The sequence below is a fragment of the Parasteatoda tepidariorum genome, chromosome 9, assembly GCF_043381705.1.
Source record: "Parasteatoda tepidariorum isolate YZ-2023 chromosome 9, CAS_Ptep_4.0, whole genome shotgun sequence".
NCBI lineage: Eukaryota > Metazoa > Arthropoda > Arachnida > Araneae > Theridiidae > Parasteatoda > Parasteatoda tepidariorum.
In genome coordinates, this window is record NC_092212.1 from 86,499,403 (window position 1) to 86,520,572 (window position 21,170).

The 21,170-nt window shown below is 29.6% G+C and overlaps 1 protein-coding gene across 6 annotated transcripts in view; it reads left to right on the forward strand.

Annotated features, from left to right (window-relative positions):
* The window catches only part of LOC107445852 (cell adhesion molecule Dscam1), a 113,851-nt gene that overhangs the window by 12,214 nt on the left and 80,467 nt on the right, over positions 1-21,170 (forward strand). The window contains exons 1-4 of one of the 6 annotated variants that reach the window (XM_071185563.1): positions 7,480-7,681; positions 8,574-8,855; positions 11,982-12,101; positions 15,903-16,058. The exons of 1 other annotated variant lie outside the window; for it this stretch is intronic. In XM_071185563.1, the coding sequence (XP_071041664.1) occupies positions 7,618-7,681; positions 8,574-8,855; positions 11,982-12,101; positions 15,903-16,058 (622 nt within the window). In that variant the 5' untranslated portion in view covers positions 7,480-7,617. Of the gene's footprint in view, positions 1-2,857; positions 2,978-5,267; positions 5,415-7,479; positions 7,682-8,573; positions 8,856-11,981; positions 12,102-15,902; positions 16,059-16,902; positions 17,149-17,365; positions 17,651-21,170 lie in introns of those variants that run through there. 4 more of the 6 variants (XM_071185559.1, XM_071185557.1, XM_071185555.1 and 1 more) reach the window with 4 other exon arrangements.

A 21,170-nucleotide genomic window follows, 5' to 3' on the forward strand; every position in this document is an offset into this window, starting at 1 on the left:
TTATTCTTTTCAAAAATAAGGTACTATAAAGAATACTGCTTACAATTGTAACACCCTTCCCACGTTCCATCTTTTATTCTGAAATTAAATGTTTATTTTCAGTCAAATTTGATTGGTAAATAGTTTGAAAGATCTCGTATGATTCGATTTCCCTTATGATTCTAATTCATTAACATAAATAATTTTGCTTAGTACCCATTTTTTGTTGTTCTGACAAATTTGGCGATTTCACAACCGTAATTTAATATTTTCGCTTTCCGAACAGGTTCATTTATTAAATACATTTTATGCTTACATCACATTGTGCATGAACTGATTGTTAAGTTCTAGATCATTAAACGAATTTCTTTAACGATAATTTACACCCAGAAAAATAGTTTTAAAACAATTAATAATTTTAGGCGCAGAATCAAAAAAAAAAAATCTTTTTTATTAAATGTAGCGCAAAAGGGTAATACATATCTTAGACTTGAGCAATAAAAAAGAAAAAATTCTTTTCGTTTTAAACTCTTTATTTCTAACTATATATAAAAATCTAGTGATTTTGTTCCAGTTTTTCATTGTTGCCGGTGCAAATTTATTGGCCGGAAAATCACATGGTAGGATGCAGTTTTCCCTATTTTCATATTGGTTTGTTTGTCATCAGCAGAAAATTGAGATAAGTTATTAAAGTGTAGTTTTCCTATAAATATTTTTTAATCCCTAATTTAAAGATATTTACCTGTACTGTTATTATTACGCTTTTAATTTGATTTGTTCTCTAAATTAATAGCTTAAGAGGATTGTTTTTATTATTAGAAGTATAATAATTATACGTTACATTTTAAGATTAAGTAATTTAAATCGGTGTCTGATCTTATTAACCATGTTACAATTAGTCTGTGGTGCAAATTACGTTAATATGCTATTATGAGTTTCGGTTAAAGAGATTCGTTAAATGGCTTAAATCTTAGCCTTCAGTTTCATGCACAAAGTGAAGAATGCAAAAATAGTATTTAAAATAAGCATCCATTCGTTTGGCAAGCGAAAATATTAAATTACAACTCACCAAACTTGTTATAACAGTATACTTTTAACTTTAAAAGTCATTTTTTATAAAATGATTACTTCGAAAAATGTTTTATGTTCACTAATCGATCTCAATAGTATCATGAAGGAAAATATTTGGACGTGGGAATTGATGGGACATGTACTCTTCATAGAACATACATTTTTNAAAATGTTTTATGTTCACTAATAGATCTCAATAGTATTAGTTTGGAAAGCGAAAATATTAAATTACAACTGTGAACTCACCAAACTTGCTATAACAGTATACTTTTAACTTTAAAAGTCATTTTTTATAAAATGATTACTTCGAAAAATGTTTTATGTTCACTAATAGATCTCAATAGTATTAGTTTGGCAAGCGAAAATATTAAATTACAACTGTGAACTCACCAAACTTGTTATAACAGTATAGTTTTAACTTTAAAAGTCATTTTTTATAAAATGATTACTTCGAAAAATGTTTTATGTTCACTAATAGATCTCAATAGTATCATGAAGGAAAATATTTGGACGTGGGAATTGATGGGACATGTACTCTTCATAGAACATACATTTTTAATTGTTTTACTCCAAGAAACAACAACTGTTGAGAAAAAATCATCGGGGTTTGTGAGCGAGCAGGGAGCTTAGCCCCCCTAGTAGAAACCTTAGATAACTTTTAAACCATTGCCATTTTCTTATATTATTTTTAATGATATTTTGGCTAATTGTTTTGTTTAATATTTTTATATCGATTAAAGGAAGATAACTGTTCTGGTTTTGTATAGTATTATTATCAACATAAGGCATCAAACCAAAAGACTGAGTTGCCTTCAGGGGATAAATCAGTGAGATTCGACCCAGGTTTGAATCCCAGCGATGGCTGGTCAATAAAAATTCAGTTCTGCTCTCGACTCGCACCAACCACACGCTGGCGTAAGACATCCTCAGTGGTTGATGGATCATGAGTCAGAGAGCAAGGCTTAGCAATGACTAATCGTGTGAGGTATTTGTGGTTTTCCTCTATGTGTATCGCAAATAGGTGTTATTATTTAAATTCATCCATGAAGGGTAATTTGTCCCATTGTTGATTTTGTCTGCATTAGGCTCAAAATGACAAAGCAAAGAATTAGAACATTTACAGTTGAAATCCTGAAAATGGGTTGGCGTTTCAACGCTAGTTATAAAATGAAATGAAAAAAGAACCCAAAAAGCTTTACTTCTGAAAAAGTACTGAGAATTTAGGAGTATATATTTTTAAACAAAGTGAAGTCTGTTATTTTTTAGTCATACGACAGGTTAAAATGTTTCCTTTTGGTTTTCCATTGGCCATTAAGAAAGAGGGGATGCGGTAGTTCTTGTTTTCCAGTGGCGTCATCCATGGCCGAGAATTCAACTTCTTCCACACCCATACGTCACTCCCGTTTATAGGGTGAACTCATTCATACATCCATTCATTCATCAACAGATCGTAATTTTGACCTAAACCAGAGAATGATCAATCTCCAATTTAGTACCCTTAGGGGTATAATTTGTTATGGGAACTTGGAGGACATTGTGAACCGACAGATTTAGCATGCCCCAGTCACCATTTACTACACGGGGAGTCTTCGACCTGCTTAATTCAAACTCCCGTTCTCACGAGCGTGAGTCCATCGCCCTGCCAATCAGGCTATCCCGGCCATTTAGTGCTCTTACTTTATTAAAGCCAAACTCAATCAGTAGCAGTTAATTGATATTTTTTTTCGAAGTCACTGTCTTCTTTATCTTTCTGTCTTGATGGAAGAAAAGATTTTTAAAGAGCTTTATTCGCTTTCTTTTTTGATAGCCAGTCCGAAATGGATTGAACAGCCGAATGATATATCTACAATCGTGGGATTGTCAGTTGAAGCACGATGTTTGGCAACAGGATCACCCCATCCCACAATAACATGGAGAAAATATACAGGTAAATAGAAACTCTTTTCATACAATATATTGCTGTAAAAACCCTAAGTCTCGTAATTTCTAGTTTTTACCCAAGTCGAAATTTTTGATGATTATCCATTTAGGGACCATCATAATCTTAATGATGACCATGAATAATTCGCTCATGAACCATTATATTATTTGATGATCACCATCATAAGTAATCATCCTAATGTAGGAATCCGGATTGATTTTGTTGGTCCAACGTACAAATAGCAATTTGTTTTGATGATACATTCCTGCTGAACCATCAATAATTATTATTAAACCATCATAGAAATACATTGTTGAACCATTATGAACCATCTTGAATTCCATCATAGTTTCTTAGAAGTTAAATGTTAGAACGATCATAAACCACCATCTCCCCAATGTCAACTGATTTATGCGAGACCAACGTAAAAGAAAAAACAAATTGTTTTGATTCATGAGAGCCAACAAAAATTTCCATTAAACCATCATGGAAAGTTTAGACCATCGCGGTTCATTATGAATTTTTTTGGTGCGTGAGAATCAAACTTCCTCTGACGTTTAACCATCATAGTATGAAAGTAGCATTTTTCATCATGGAATGATAGAATTTTGCTGGCAAATCAAATACCATGAACGCATAACGGAAAATGTTGGATCATGGTGAAAATCAGGAATAGCACTGAAACCATCATAAACCATCAAAATGCTTTGATGGAAACATAAGGATTTTGACTTGGGTACCCAAACTTCGGGCTTTTACCGTAAAATATACAGGATTTATAATATCGCCTGAAACATTTAAGAAATAATCCTTTTATTTAATTGATATCGATCATAACAATTTCAATAATTTTTAAATTGGACAAAAAAAGCCATGTTGGCTCAGAAAATAGAGTGCTTGACTCCAAATAAAGTGACCTGGCTTCAAACTCAGCAATAGCTGGTCGATTCAAATTTCGCACCCGGCTCACACCGACCACTCTGCAGATAAGAAATATTCCTTGTGGTAGACGGATCATGGGTTAGATTCCCCTTGCCGTCAGGTAAAGCATGGAAGTTTGTCGTGGTTCTCCTCTCCATGTAACGCAAATGAGGGCTAGTTTCATCAAAACCACTTTATTAATAAAATACTTTTTTCCATAAATTAATTCCTACCTGACCTCTCAGTATAGAGGTTTTTGAGGTTTGCCTTCCCTCTTTGTTGGATGTTTGATCAAATTTTTCCTTCTTCCATTTGTATTTCTAAGATTTTTAATCGTAAGATTCAGATTCATAATTCTGAGATTCTATTGTCATGTGGGGACCAGTTTATTGTGCCACCATTCATTTCGTTGAAGAAAGCTCTAAGTGATATTCTAAAAGCAAACAAAAACCTGTATTTAAAAACACGTATTTTTTTCAGTCATTTATAGAAAAAGAGATTGTATCTAAAGATATTTAAAATGTGATTTAGTATACTCTTCAACTGTCGAAATGTATGGTGAAAATGTTTCCAGTTACAACAAGAACATAGAATAATCAGAAATTGCAGATCTAAATTAGTTATAGAACTTTTCAAATTTGTAATTGTAATAAAACATTTATTTTATTTCGGAAAAGCAATACTTTTAAATTTAGGGACTCTAGTACTGTAGTTTGTGATGTTCTTAAATTGTTAGTCGCGTTATAATATTTGTAGTTTATTTCCTTCATTTATCCATATTAAACACTGACTCTCAACCACTGTGCAGCCAACTTTTAGAAATGATCCAGTGAAATTTATAATGCCTTTTTCTAATTACGAGTTTGGTTTAAATTAAAGAAAACTATATATATATATATACTTTTCATAATTTTTCCACGCTTTAACGACTTGAGCATCGTTGTCGGCGATAGTCTGACAATGTTAAAATAAGTAGGAAATTAAATGACTACTAAATTTATTAATTAACGAAAAGAAGCATTATCATACAAAAATTATTTTAACTTACAAAGGGAAATTGAAGCTTACAATTAAAATAAGTTAGGCAATTAATAGTTATAAAATCAAATTAACAAAGGATAACTAACAATTAATAATTAGCGAAAAAAACAAGTTAACTAGGAATTACAAGAAAATAACAATGTAAAAACTATCAATAACTATGGAAAACAAGCTAACAATTAATAATTAGCAGCAAAAACAAACATTTTTACTACCAAATATAAATAAAATTATCAAAAAAGATCAAACTTAATAACGAGAATACTTCTACTGAGAAATTTTTTAACTTTTATGTCCTCATGTATATTTTAATCTAAAATTATTTTCTTTGCAGATAAATCTCAACATTCGAAAGAGATCGTAAATTCGACTTCCTTGAGGATCCCCTCCGTGTCACACGAGGCTGGAGGAGTTTATGAATGTACAGCACAAAATGGAATTCTTCCAAATTTAAAGGCAAATTTCACACTCAGTGTTCGTGGTATGAAAATCATCGAAATCACGCATATTATGATTAAATTAGATTTCAACATTTATCTTAACATTAACACTAAATATGAAACAATAATACAGTATAGGAAATTCACAGTAATATGAAATTCAAGGTGGTTGCGCAAGCAGATTTGAGAGGCATGCGTTATTTTACAGCAGTACAGTACTGCAAGGGGCATTTTCAAGTCAAGTTCTATATGTTTTTGCTTTTTTAGAACTTTGAAAATTATCTTTGTCTCTCTACCTCTTTTTCTTTGAACATTTATTTCGTCTAGCACTCAGATCGATTACCGTCAATTTAAATAATACTAAATTTTAGATAATCTGAAATTATAATCCGAAATAATAAATTACTTTATCCAGAATAACGAATTTTATAATTTGAATTTTTAAGAAATCTGTCGAAGTTCTGACAAGGATTTTAACGACAGTACTCTGCCACGTGATATTCTCTCAACAAAAGTGTGTTGGGAACATCGGAATAAAATAATTTACCTAAAATCCCAGATGGCGGAAAGAAGGTTTTTAATGACACTACTGTGTCGTGTGATACTCTCCTAACAAAAGTGTGTTCGAAACATAAGGGAATAAAATAATTTACCTAAGATCCAAGATGCCGGAAAGAAGGGTTTTAACGACACTACTCTGTCACGTGATACTCTCCCAACAAAAGTGTGTTTGGGAACATAGGAATAAAATAATTTACCTAAAATTCAAGATGGCGGAAATTTCTAAAAGTGGCTCTTCAACTAAAATAAGCAGTAGTAAATTTGTATTTTTTATCTATGCTTTTTTGTGCTCTCAAACTGGTACACGAATATATCAAGCAAATGTGAGTTTTGCACGAAAATTAATACAATGTTGCAGGAAATGGCATCGCTTTCGGCATTATTCGCTTCATTTAAGTTTAGATGTCGCATTCTTGTTTTATCTATGGAAACAAAAGTAACACTAATGATTTTACGTGTTCTCAGTATTTTTAATAATTACTAATGGCAGGACGACTTCGCGTTTTACGCACACTACCTTTTATTTCCTAATCCCCAGTCAAGTGCACACAAAAGTTAACTTCAATTTCAGGCTCTTTCGTTTCTGATATTGTATTGCCATTTTCGCTCGTGCAAAAATATTACTGTATTTTTTGTAATTTATGAATATAAGGTATTATAGATTAGTTTTATGAATGAATGACGTCGTATTAGTCGTGAAAAATTAGTTTCATTGAAAGTTAGAAAACTCAAATGCATGTCTCAAAGATGCTAAATTACATGAACACTTTTTATGGTTATTTTTTCATTGCCATATATGTTATAAAGTTTCAGGGGGTTTGTGTTAATATATTTTTACACTTTTGAATTTCTTTTCTCAAATTTAGGTAATAAAATTTCCATAACCATTATATGTATTAAATTGATAAAAGGTGATGTACTACTTTTTTTTCGGGAAAGTAATATTTTCGTTCCATAGAATATGTATTAGTGATGTATTGTTTCGTGCAAATCTTATGTATTCTGAATGGCTTCGTATTTATGCAATCAACTTTTCATGATCCATAAAAAGTGATGTATATAAATTCATAAAAAAAAATTAGATACTTTCTTTTATCAGAAAGTAAAAAATATTTTCAATCATAGATGACGTAGTTGTAAACTTGTATTTGAAACTGCTCTTGTTGATAGTATGCTATTTTTCGATTTTCTGTGACTGAAACGTTGAGTAATTTACGTTAATATTTATGTATATAAAGTCTCAGTCATATTTCCCGTTATCTTCAGAAGTATAAAAAATGAAGTAAATAGACTTATTTCATTGGAATTCTTTACTCATCGATTTAAAAGCCAATGTTTGTCAAATTATTTATTACTTAAACGATGTATTTTTAACAGGCGCTTATTAATCCAGAATATACTAACTCAAATAACTTGGTTCTCTTTGAGTAGCTTTCTTTTTTTCTATAAAAAACAAATTACTATCTTTATATTGTATTAAAATATTCGTGTTTAGTTTATTTTATTGCCAATGTGTGGCGCTGTATATCTGCTACTCCTTAAAAAGCAAATCGAGTGATTTTGATACATAACGCCATGTTCAAAGCTGCACTACTCGATAACCCAAAGAAAAGGAAATCGTAAACAATGAAAACTCTAATTTTTGATCATTGAAAATAATTCATTTATTTAAATCTAGCACCAATGTTTATTGCAAAAGAAATAATTTACGTGCTGCTCTTCCTGATTCAGGCTGCTGTATCCAAAGGTAAGTTGCGTCCGAGATATTTCTTTATTGTAATAGTAGATAAATTTAATCAGTTTGTTTAAAAGAAATCACCAGTACTTTTTGTTTAATTTTTCTACATTTAGTAAATTTTTCTTGTTTTCTTAACTGTTGATATTTTAAGCAAAATATTTGCTCTCTGATCTTTTCACTTTTAACAGAAAAAGTTGTTTAGATAATTACCTTTAGAATTAATGGATTTTGCTTGAAACAAGTTGCTATAAGTTTGACTTACAGAAACAGATATAAATTATACAAATTATTTTTTCAGACATCAAAATTTAAACTATGATTTCACTGTATAAACTTGCATTGTCTGACGATAACGACTTTTGTCTATGTAATTTAATTAAAATTTATTAATATTGAGTAACAAAGTAAACAGAAAGTAGAGTAGAGAAGTAAGTAGAAAAGAAGTAAGTAGAAAAGTAAGTAGAAAACATTGAGTAACACTCAATGTTTTCTCTAATCATTAATTTTCTTCGTACATGTTTTGAGAAAAAAAAAATATTTTTGTTATTTATATTTTTAATAGGTATACGAATAGCTAATATATTCATTAATATAGGGGAGATGTTTGGTTCGTATTTTTTCTCCCGACAATAATATTATTAAATGTCATAGACTTCATGATAGAAGAAATAAATGTTTATTGATACTTTTTCAGATGTAATATGATACTAGTACTAAGTATTAACATTTTTAAAACATCTGAAATAACATTTTTATTTCCACCCTTTGCGTTAACCTGATATGAGTTGTTCAGGATTTTTGATTTGTTGGATTTTTATCGCTAAATCATGTAATTTATGAATGGTTGGTATCGAACACAGAAAATTCTCTCCTTCTATTGTACTCTCTGTTTTATTTTCAGAAATTCCCCGCATTCGAGGATTTTCCTTTCAGGAAAATATAGTTCGAGGAGATGTTGTGTCTGTCACATGCTTAGTGACCAACAAACAAGAGCTCCTCACCTTCAAATGGTTGAAAGATGGGAAAGAAATAAATGAAGAAAACATACGCATCGACACGCTAAATAAAGTATCCGTTCTTGTGATTGAAGCTGTGAGAGTTGAGAACAGTGGAAATTATACCTGTTCTGCAATGAACTCTGCGGGGGGTGGTGATTCCTTCACGGCACCCCTCTCTGTCAAAGGTACGCTTATTTTCTTTCTCAATCTTTCACATGTTTTCACAACAACTGAAAACAAAACTTTATTAAATGTAAAGCTAGCATACACCATTGAGATTTTTAAATATTTTTGAAGCGTATTCAATGAATCATTAAATACAGTGAACATGGGTTATAGTGATCGAAATGTTTGCTCCCGTGTCTTGCTATACACATATAATATTATTCTTTGTGGATATAGTGAACCAAAAGATAGGGAAATTTGCGCATTATGAAATTTTTTTCTGTCTTCGACTGAATATTTTCTTCATTTTTTGGTAATTATGAAATGCATATTCCAATTTTTAAACCATATTCCAAATACATATTCCAATTTTTTTTTCGTGTTTGCTTCCTCTATCACAGTTTTCCATAGTTAAAGGCCATCGCTAAATTTTTTGTTCGCAAGACGAAGAGTAATATAAAAAATAAAAGTGTTACTACATATTGTTTTTTAATCATTTTTGCATTTCTTTTTATTATTCATTTATTTAAATGTGTAATAAAAGGGAGAAGTTCGGAAAAATTAGCTAAAATTGTTTGCAGTATCGGATATAGCGAACACCCGGTTACAGTGAACTGAAATTTCGGCCCCTTGAAGGTTCACTATAGCGGGGTTTGACTATATATATATAGTACTGTACAACTGCATTCTTTTAGTTTTTGCAGTGTTTTCGACACTGGTGTATAATAGTGTCTTGGTTATGGTGACAATTAATGCATCCTTCGTTAAATGACCAGCAAAATCTGTGGATCAAAATTCATGAATTTTTTTTTTCTGAGTTTAAATCAAACATACAGTTTATGAACCAAAATACTGCAAGAATTTATCAACGCACCAGTGCAAAACTTTAAAATGCGTAAAACAATTGTTGGAGTTTTATTTTCTCACTTGATGTAACGTGTCTAATTATTTCTAAAATCTAAACATTTAAAACCTTATTATTTCTTTATGCTGACATTGAAATGTCTCTATTTTAATGTTATCAGTATCTTTAACTATATATTTGCTAAATGAGTTTTTGTTTTCCAAACATTATAAACGTTGAATGAACATTATTGTACAATTGTACAATACGTTGAATGAACATTATTGTACATTATTGCTGGGAAAAAATGAACCACCCTGAATAACTTTTGATTTAATGATCGGATCACGTTCTATGACTCGATCGTAATGGATCGAGGGGTTGACTTGAGAAATGCTAATTAATTAGTGCAGACGATATTCTAAGTTATAAAATAAGGGACAAAAACGTACCTTCTCTGACTAAGCAGAGCTTTTTTTTCAACTGATTAGGATTTCTGACCCCCAAAATATAGAGGGTAGCCGCAATCTGGGAAATGGGGTCCCAATAGGTTGATCAGGAAAGCGCTCCAAAAATTTTATTGTTGATTTTTCGTTTTGCGTATTTCGCCATATCCCGAGAACTTTTTAAGCAAGTCAAAAAAACATTTACACACAATAATAAAATTCTTTTATCCAAAGATAATTCCATTCAAAAAATAAATTTTGCAAAATATTTATTTTTTGCTTTATTTAAGAATGGTCGAAAAAATGTTGAATTTTGTATAGCGAGTACGAAATTTGAGTAAAATCGGTTGAATAGTTACTGAAAAAACGAAATTTAATTATCTGACTTACTTGAGATTCAATTTTTTGGGAACTATTTGACCAATTTTGCTCAAATTATGTAATTTGCTGTAAAAAATTATGTTCTTTTAAATAATGCGAAAAATAACAAACCTTTAATTATTTTATTAAATATATTATTATTTCATTTAGCTATTATTTTATTAAACTATTATTTTATTAAATAATAAGTATTTACTGAACCTTTTTTTTGCATGGAATTATCTTTGAATAAACGAATTTTATAATAGCAAAAAAATTTCAATTCGATTTAAAAGTTTTCGGATCTAACGAATTACGCAGATAGTAAAATTAACATTAAAGGGTGCAAACTTTGGGTCATTCTCCTGACCAAAGTATTGGGACCGTATTCCTCAAATGCGGTTGACCCCCCCCCCTCGATATTTCAGGGTCAGAAATCCGAATCCGTCAACAACAAAAAAGGTTATTTTTATACAGTCAAAGTACGTTTTTGTATCAGGTTTCGTAACTTAAAATATCTTCTGCACTTATTAATTAGCATTTTTCAGGTCAACCCCTTAATCCATGAAGATTCGATCATTAGATCAAAAAATATTCAGGTGGTCCGTTTTTTTCCTTATTTTTTCCTCACTGTACATGAATTCTGAAAGCCGTGGTACAATTATATTTTTTTCTTTATCATCACTTAAATTTTAAAATATTTTTTGGCGTGAAGTGTCCTAATAAATCTATTTTGCTTTCTGAACTGCTTTCGATTCTTTCTATCAGACAATAAATTATTTCAGACATGAATCAAAAAGCTTGTAATTAAAAGATGTGTGTTTCTGATTTCGTAATAAACATTTTCAGGGAACTCTTTTGAAATTGATTAAAATGCCAAATACTTGTTTATGTATTTTATAAGCTTCTTAAATAAATCGGTTACATTTCATTTTTAATATGTTTCAAAAAAATTTGTGTTAAAAGTACATGAAAATATAAAAATATTGAAGTTGAAAACATCCTGAAAAACAAAATTGTAAAGGTGTCAATCACTTCGATAGAAGCACTATTAGGGACTGTGGTGGTTGGTGATAAAACAGAGCCATTTTATACTACCTAAATGATAAATGAAAATGTAACCGATATTCTCATGCAGAAAACCTCAATATCATAATGTATTAATTCCTTGTCATGAGCATATTTATTGAACGAAATTATTGAATCCTGACTGTAGTCGCCAAAATTTTTATGACAACAAAGTAGCACCTGTTGAAATATAGAAATCTGGCAAATTGATTTAAATTAACTCTCTAACCAAGAAATTTATCAGAAAGACAAATTTTTAGGGACTCATTTACTTTGTATACATGAGAAGGCTATATATGTATATAGAAATATTAAAAATTAAAAATGTGTTATTTTCCAATTTAAATCACGTTATTTTCAGTAATTTCAGGTATTAGAAGAACTTCAGCTATTTTTAATAACGCATATTCGTTTCTGAAACATTTCAGCCAGTCCGGAGTGGACGGAGCGACCCTCAGACATGGTTGAAACTTTGGGGAGTTCCGTAATCGTCCGTTGTCATGCATCGGGAGAACCACCGCCTAAAATAAAATGGATCAAATGGACAGGTTAGTGCACGTCAGCATCCATCAAAAATGGTGGCTCTAGTACAATGTAGTGTGTTTCAGTGCATCAAAGATGTTCTTTGACACAACTTTGAATAAAGTAGATGCTTTATTCAGTAACACTAAAGTTTATAATGACAGTAAGATATGATACACGTATGATACATTTTAACGACATACTATGAAGCAAGAATTATTAATTTATGATTTTTTTACACAATATTTCTGAAACTAAAATTAGTTTGTTAAGCAAACATACCTACAGCATAGAGCGGATATTAACATGAATTCAAACTAGACTTAACAGAATTAAAGTGAACAGAAAATTATTATATAATTAATTTAATAAAATTAATTTAATAATTATTATAAAATAATAATTTAATAATAGACAAATTTGTGTAAATCTTATAATGATTACAACTTTATCCTTTTATTAATGCATGCCGTTTACATTATAACAGACTATTAATGTTCATCTCCGTTGTCGTAAACTGAAAATTCGGTCTGCAGTTCAACGACGGTTATAAAATAAAACATGGGAGACTTTTTTAAAAGGAACTAATCAACTTCGTGGGGAACTTTTTTAAATGGAACTAACCAGTTTTTGCGTAACATAGAGCGGAAAACTACGAAAATCTCTCATGGTTAGCCCAAAGGCAAAGTCAGCTCATAATCCGTCAACCATTACTTTACGTCAGCACTGTGGTCAGTGCGAATCAGGAGCAGAATTCGCATCAACCAGTCACTGTTAAAATTCAAGCCTGGGTCATCCCCTTGGGAAGCAAGTGCTCTATCCTTTGAGCCATCGTGGCTTATGTTACTGTTACAATTTTGAACTTTTTTCAAATATGCTCTCAATTACGTCAAAATAAGGACTTTTATAAAAAAAAAATGTTAAAAATTTATGACTATTTATTTTTTAAATAAAGACTATTTTCTAATAAGTCACTACTTTTTTAAACAAAAATGTTGCATCTCCCTAAAGCTTACATCACATTGTGGCAAAAAAAAGGATGGTTAAAAGTTTCTGGGAGTTCATATGAGTAAAATCATTCTGGGAGTAAAATCATATGAGAAGTTTCTGGCTCTATGGGAACATTAAAGCATGTTAATTTTTACCAAAGCGCTTTGAAAATGATTTTTGGTTAAATTAGGAGTTAAGTATGATTTTACTACCATGCTGTTTGGAAGAAAATGTATTAAAATTCGGAAATTTTATGATTCCTTAGAAAATGACAACAAAAAAACATTTATTCGATTAAATTTGTTAATTTTTATATTTTTACTAAATGTCTTTCTTTCAATGTATTTCAGTTATTACGTTAATTTCAGTTTTTAAAAACATTTTCTTTCCTATGATTTGCAGGCCTGTTTCATGCTATTTCTGATATAGTTGTATAAAACTAAAAGTGTTTATTTGTAATATTTAGAACATTTTTATTTTAAGACTAATGAAAGACAAAAATAAACAATTGAAGCATAGCGATTATGATTGTTGTTATTTACTGTAACAGCTATATAATTCCCTATTTTATCGCATGCAATTTCAATCGATTTACACCTTTGTCTGATTTTATTGACTTCTGAATGTTTTGTGTGTCATGTATAGTTTTAACAATATAATGTATTTTGGAAAAAAATGTGCTTCATCCTTAAAAAAAAAAAAAAAAAAAAAAAAAAANAAATTAAAAAAAAAAAAAAAAAAAAAAACGTTTTTTGGAACAGCATGTCCTTTTTTAAACCTTGTGGCATTAAACCCTACATTCAACTAAATTCCTATTTTTTTCACATTATTGAACAGTACAATGAATTTTATTTATTTATAACTGTCATTGAACAGAAGAATTTGTATTGTTAAGTATTGTTAAGAATTTGTATTGTTAAGAATTAATTGTATATTGTTATTATTGTATTATTGGGATAAAATTTAACCCTACTAAGATTTTTTTATTTTATAACCGTCGTTTAACAGCCGACCGAATTCTCAGTTCCCGACTACTCCGTATTCCTGTAATTCTAAACCCAATCCAGAAGACAAGAAAAATCCTGGATCAAGTAATAGGAGAAATTTTGCTTTCTTGAGGACTTTTTGATGGAACTAACCCACATTTGTATTACAGGGAGAGGAAAACCATGAAAAACTCCCACGGTTAGCCAAACGGCAAGGGGATTCTAACCCATGATCCGTCTACCACTGAGAATATTTTACGTCAGCACTATGGTCGGTGCGAGCCGGGTGCGAAATTTGAATTGACCAGAAACTGCATGGATTCGAACCCGGTTCATCTCATTGTTAGGAGAGGGCTATATTCTGGGTCAACATGACTCAGTGTTATGAATTGTCATTTATTTTTGGACATTAAGAACTTCTTTACATTTTGTTGGATTTTTCACGTACTAAGAAACAGTATTTGAATTCGAACAACGTGTCTCAAATATGCTATTTAATACAGACTATTTCAGATTTTAAAAAATTCTTAATTTTCATCTGAGAAATTTTGGTGTCTAATTCCCCCATTTTAAGAAGGAGGTATTTTAGTTTCAATTCTGAAATTATAGTCCCACGAATCTTATGAGAAAAATGATCGGAAGAAAATATTATTTTAATTTTGTATTATTTATCATTTGTGTTCACTTCAAAAAATCATACTCGTTAATCCAAAGATAAATTAATGCAAAAACAATTTTTAAGTTATGTTTAATTGCATTATTTTTTGTAGGGAGTTACTTCTAAAGCATATCTATTTATTTTTAAACAACATAAATCCATTAGCAAATTTATGAATACAACTTTTCAAATTTGTGCTTTTTGTGAATTATGAAAGAAATTGTTTTTTTTTGTTGTTGCTAAAACTGGTTTAAATAAAATTACTGGTTAATTAAAAGTATGCATAAAACATATCCTTTGATATTCAACGTTTTTCTTTTTCCATTATTTATATTTAAGCAGTGAAAAATTATAAGTTATTATTTTGCGATAGCTTTTGTGTAAAAGAGTTTTATAAATGGTTACAAAATAGCAATTTGCTAATGGAGTACAATGCTGAAGCTGTAATTGACATTAAGGAGATAAATATTCTATACATCTATTAATAAATATTTTATTATACCTATTTATTCTATACTTCTATTTGAGATTTACATTAACGATCGAGATAAATATTATATTCCTTTTTTTTAATAGTTTGGGTTTATTAGTATTTTAGGCAACCGTTTTTTATTTTAATAATTCTATCGATACTACTATTGACTAATTGGCTTACAGAAGAAATACACATGAGAGAAAAACGACCATCGCTTATGTATGTCAATGCAAAATTCATACATAATATTTATATTTTTAGCAATTTTTATTTTTTAGCAGTTTCAATACAAATTCAAATTTTTAACTTAAACTTATCTTTATCGAAACACTTACTATTTGGCATTTATAATGCAAGTGCTAAAATTTATGTTATTCTACATCAGTGAAGCTTTATCAAGTTATTTTCCTTTGAGGGAAAGAGCGACGAGTGCCAAATTGTTATGTCATCACCATAGAAAGTAGCACGTGCTTCTTAAATTATGCTTTGTTATTTTTGATAAACAAAACAAAATTCTCAAAAATAGCGAAATAGTAGCAAATCATGCATTTCAAAGTTTGAAAAAATAAAATCTGGCACTTCTTCAGTTAATAGATTATGGTTTGATGAGATTTTTCTTCCTTTACCTTGATTTTATACATAAAATGTTGATTTGTATGCTTCTAAACTATATGTAGTTATGACTATGTAATTATGACGTATGTCCATTTTTTTTCAGGCCATTCTTCTGCTGTGAATATCCTGGTAGAATCTGAAAATTCAAGCAAGCTCTCCATATCTCCAGTCACCTATGAAAATGCGGGGAAATATCAATGCATTGCCGATAATGGCATACCACCCGCTATCGAAACAAACTTTACTCTATTCATTCGTGGTAGGGAATACCATACTCTAAAATACAATTAAATTTTAAAAAAAAAACACTTTTAAGTACATCATAATCCAGCTTGTTATTTATTTAAATTTGTTTAGTGTCTGACACTAATGTAGTGACAAACAAATTCAATGCCTAATTAAGAGGACGCCATAACGTGGAAGAAAATTTTCGTCGCATAATCTCTTTCTCCTTCTCTACTAATTTAAAACTGAAAAGAAAGGAAAAGTAAGTTCAAGTTAATTCTAGAGTAAATCATGAAGTCTCAATTATTGAAGAAAAAAAAATACTTCAAAGTATTAAAATGCAAGCAAATTATTAAAAGAGATCTTCTCCGTGGCGTTATCCTAAGTTATCATCTTATAATTTATTTTCATTTGTATATTTTAAAATTTTCTTTTCAGTATTTGAAACTTAATGGCTTACTAAATGGTTTGTCTGAATTCACTTTTTCTACACTTTAAATTAGTAATGAAGGAAAAAGATAATTTCTGACAAAAATTTTCTATGGTTGTATGGTGTCCTCTTAAGATTAAACATCCATTAAAAGGCACTAAAAGTGATTTAATTATTTCAGCGGATGATTCGAAACCATTGTATTTAAAAGTCCATACTCTACTCTAAAGTACGATTAAATTAAGAAACACTTTTAAGTACATCATGCTCAAACTTGTTGTTTATTTAAAATCAACTAGTGTTTGGCAGTAGTGTAGTGACAAATTTAATGCCTACTTAAGAGTAAACATCCATTAAAAAGCACTAAAAGTGATTTAATTATTTCATCGGATGAAGTATTCGAAACCATCGCATTTTAGAGAGCAATAATTTAGTTTCAGATAGCGACGATGTGTGGCGCTCCTTCCCAGTAAACATACATCATTGTTAAAATCAAACGCCATATTTCGTACACATATCCTGCTTTTCTTTTTTAACATCGTTTGTGGTAACAAATCTACAGATGCGTGTTTAATGCGTTAAAGCATTCCTAAAATGTATGAGAGTGCAAAACACTGGGTTTTTATGTGTTTCAGAATTCCATGTTTGATCATAGCCATGTTTGCATCTTTTCCTAATGGATATCATTTCAAAGGTAAGTGATCTTGGCAATTTCATTTTTTCATAGATATGTAATGCAATTTATTCAAAACAAAATTTTAATACTAAATAAATTCATGAGAAATCAATATTTTAGTAACAAAGCTGTTGCATTACATAGTATAATTTAAATTATAACGTTATTTTACGGGACAAATAAGATAAATTTGAGTTCAAATTTCAATAAGTTAATTAAAATTTTCTATTTTTAGATATACCCGAGATACAGAAGTTTTCTTTCCAAGAAAATATACTCGAAGGTAAAATAGTTTCTGTTACATGTTTGGCTATTACGAGATCAAAATCCGTCGACTTCAAATGGTTCAAAAACGGCAAAGAATTGTTGAATGCCGTTCGCAATGTGAAAATCAGAGAAGACAGTGAATATTCCATTCTTATTCTTGACCCCGTCTCTGCAGACGACAGTGGAAATTACACCTGCAAAGCTTCCAATGCTCACGGCTCATCACAACACACGGCATACTTGAGTGTGAAGGGTAAGTGAGATTCAAAACATTCTTAAATCACGAAATCAGTTTGACCTGGTCAAAAATTAGCAGTTTTAAAACGGTCATTTAAAAGAAATTAAATCTAAGATTGGCCCGTCTTAATGGCAAGCTCAGACATGTTTTGGACCCCTATACATGTCATACTGTTTAAAATCGAACTAAGAAAACTTCTCATACACAAAATAAATTCTTTTTTAGATATTTAATAATTTAACTTAAACATGTGCTTATTACCCCCCAAAACTTGATGTACATAAAACAAAGCACTCTTGAACTATGCTTAATTTTAAAGCATTGAGGAGCTAATCAGTTTCAATTCATAAATGGTAAAATAATTTTCAGCATCCATAAGCAAATTAAAGTAATTAAATAAAAAAAACATGAGGATATAAGAAGTAAAAAATATTCAAAACCTATGAATTATTTCGTCACACTATTAAAGTCAGTTATTAAAATATATTTCAATGCGCATCAGACATAACTAGTTTAAAATTTGCTCTCCCATATGTAATTTTAAACTCTTTCAGTTATTACTTCATTTAACTAGTTATAAATACAGTCAAACCTCTATTTAACGAAGTAGATAAATTTCGATAGTAAGTTTGTTACATGGAAAATTCGTTGAATAGAAAATCACCTTTTGAAATCCTTAAACAACATAAAACATGTTTTATATTCATAAATGCAATATATAATTAAAATGGCAATTAATACGCATTTATCCTGTTAACTAGTATCTACTACTTATTTTATAAGTCTTAACCATAAAAAATTTTCATGAAAAGCAAGAAGAGAGCGAAACATTATCCAGTGTTACACTATCATGCTACATACATTTTCAGCTTAAAAAAAAGCGCAAAATGTATGTATAAAATTACAGCTGCATTTATTACAAAAATAATTTTAAACATTCGTTCTTAAGTTTAATTGCTATTGATAAGATCCAATAATTTGATTTGAGTTTTTCGTTTGAAATGCAATCAAAAAGAGAATTTTTCTGCTTTCTCTGAAGTAACTTTTAGAGAAATCAGTAAGATATTACATAAAGCAGTAGCTTTGAAAATTAATTAAAGGTCATTTCCCCCCATAAAATGCGCTAACAAATTTGACATGTTCTGAAATATTTTTGAAAATAGGTAAAGTGGATCTCAAAGTAAAGTTCGTTGAATAGTAAATTCACTTCGCTATTTAGAAATTATTTTACGAAGAAATTTCCAAAATGTTCTTGGTACCTCGAAACAAATCGCAAAATGGAAGTTTGTTAAATAGAAGTTAGATTGTACTAAACATAGTTGGTGGTCAAGCATATTTAGAAACATTATGACTTAGAGTGTTGAGTACCTAAAAACTTCATTTTAACATAGAAAAATAGATTTCGGCTGACCTTTAAAGTTTTCCTGGAGATAAACTGCTTAAATTTTATTAGTGTTTGAATGATAATAAAGCACTATTTGTTAAAAAAAACTTTTTACTCGAAAATATATTTATTTTAAAAATTATGTAATGCAATATTGTTTATTCTTAATTTTTTAATACAATTTATGATACAGTAAGATTCTCAATGGCCCCCTGAGTGCCCCCCGGGCTCTACCTGGATGTGCTCATTCGTAAAGACTGTACTGATCTAAGCACAGCTGGGGAGTTGGAGTTGAAGAAAAATTTATTGTACTACGAGTTGCAAAAATTGATTAATTCTGACAATGATTAGTTATCAAATATAATTCAAGATTTTTTTTAATCTTACCATAATTATTTAAACTAACATGCACTTTTATGTTAACGGAAATATTACTCTAATGAAAATTAGGACAACTATTTAAATTATCACAAACTTAATTTCCCACATTTAAACGTTTTTTAACGTTTATTTGATAGAACTATTAGAAAGATATAGAAAATTATTGTATACACATTAATAATTATTAAACATAATGACGCTTATTAATTTTCATTATACATTTATTAATGTATAATTATCAGTTTTAAAAGCGTCATTTTATTTTTAAGACAAGTTATTTCTAAGATGAGAACTGGGGAGTCGAGGTTTAAGAAAAATTTATTGGACTAGGAGATACAAAAATCGCTAAATTCCAACATCGATTAGTTATTTACTATAAATCAAAAGGTTTTTTTTTATCTTATCATAATTATTAAGACAAACATGCATTTTTACCTTAACGAAAATTTTGCTGTAATGAAAATTACTGGAACTATTTAAATTATCAAAAATTCAATTCCCCACATTTAAACGTTTTTGATCGTTTACTTGATAGAACTATTAAAAAAGTATAGAAAATTATTGAATACACATTAATAATTAATAAACATAATGACACCTATTGATTTTCATTATACATTTATTAATGTACTAGCCACCTAAGGCGGCCAGCTGTCCGCCACTCTGAAGGTTTTCACAAATAAAGTTTTTTAAAACATAGCAGGAAATCTGAAGATTAGTGGACAATTAAAGTGTTCCTGTCCAGCAATTTTGTCTTCATATCCAGTTCTGCTGCAGATGTGTTATAGCTCTTGAGGATGTTTGAAATTATATAGCTACAACGCTTAAGAAAAAAAAAACTAAAATGCTAAATACATGAAAAGAACACGAAAACGAATAAATTTTTTATGGTATCAATTTCTATTTCTATATAATTTTTTATGGTATCAAATTCTATTTCTATATCTGTTACGTCAAGCACTCAGGTATTATAATTTGATCTAGTTGTGCTTGTATAATTTTGATCTAGTTGCGCTTTCTACGTCATTTTGTTAACATCGTTTGGTTTGTTATTTAACATCGTTTGGTTTGTTATTTCTAAGTTAACTTTCAAAAAATTGGCTGGCATCAGCATTTTTATTCTTTAAGTTGTTTATTTTTTCTTTTGGAATTCGTTCCTTTTTAGCGAAATGTTTTTCAACCTAATCGAATTCTTTGCCGACTGTTCTCTGTATATATAAAGAAAATAAAGTAAATATTTTTAAAGTGTTGTGAAAAGAATTTTTAGTTGTACAAAGTACTACAATATCGCTATAAAAATTATCGTCTTCGCTTAAGAAAAAAAAAAAAAGAGCGTGGAAAGAAGAAGAAAAACTTATTATAACAATTATGAACAGCGACAAATATATCAAAGCGAAGCGTTCTATTTACGTATCGAATATGTTGCCACATTTTTAATACAAAAGTTAAACTTTTCTCCACTTTAATAAATGTAAACTAATGCGAACTTTACAATTAAATTATTAATTCCTTCGTATATTATTGGTTTAAGTTGTCGAAAATTAATATTTCAATTGTGAGGTTCGTATTAGCCTACATTTATAAGAGTGGGGAAAAGTATATGCATTTTTTAATAGTTTTTTGAATATGGCTCTTTGAAGACGAAAAAGCAGACGAAAAGCATAGACTTACAAAATGACTGATAACTAAATAACTAATCAAAATGTTTGAAAAAGAGAAAAAAATACTTCTTCATTATGTCAAAACACAATTATGGGCCGAGTTTCGTGC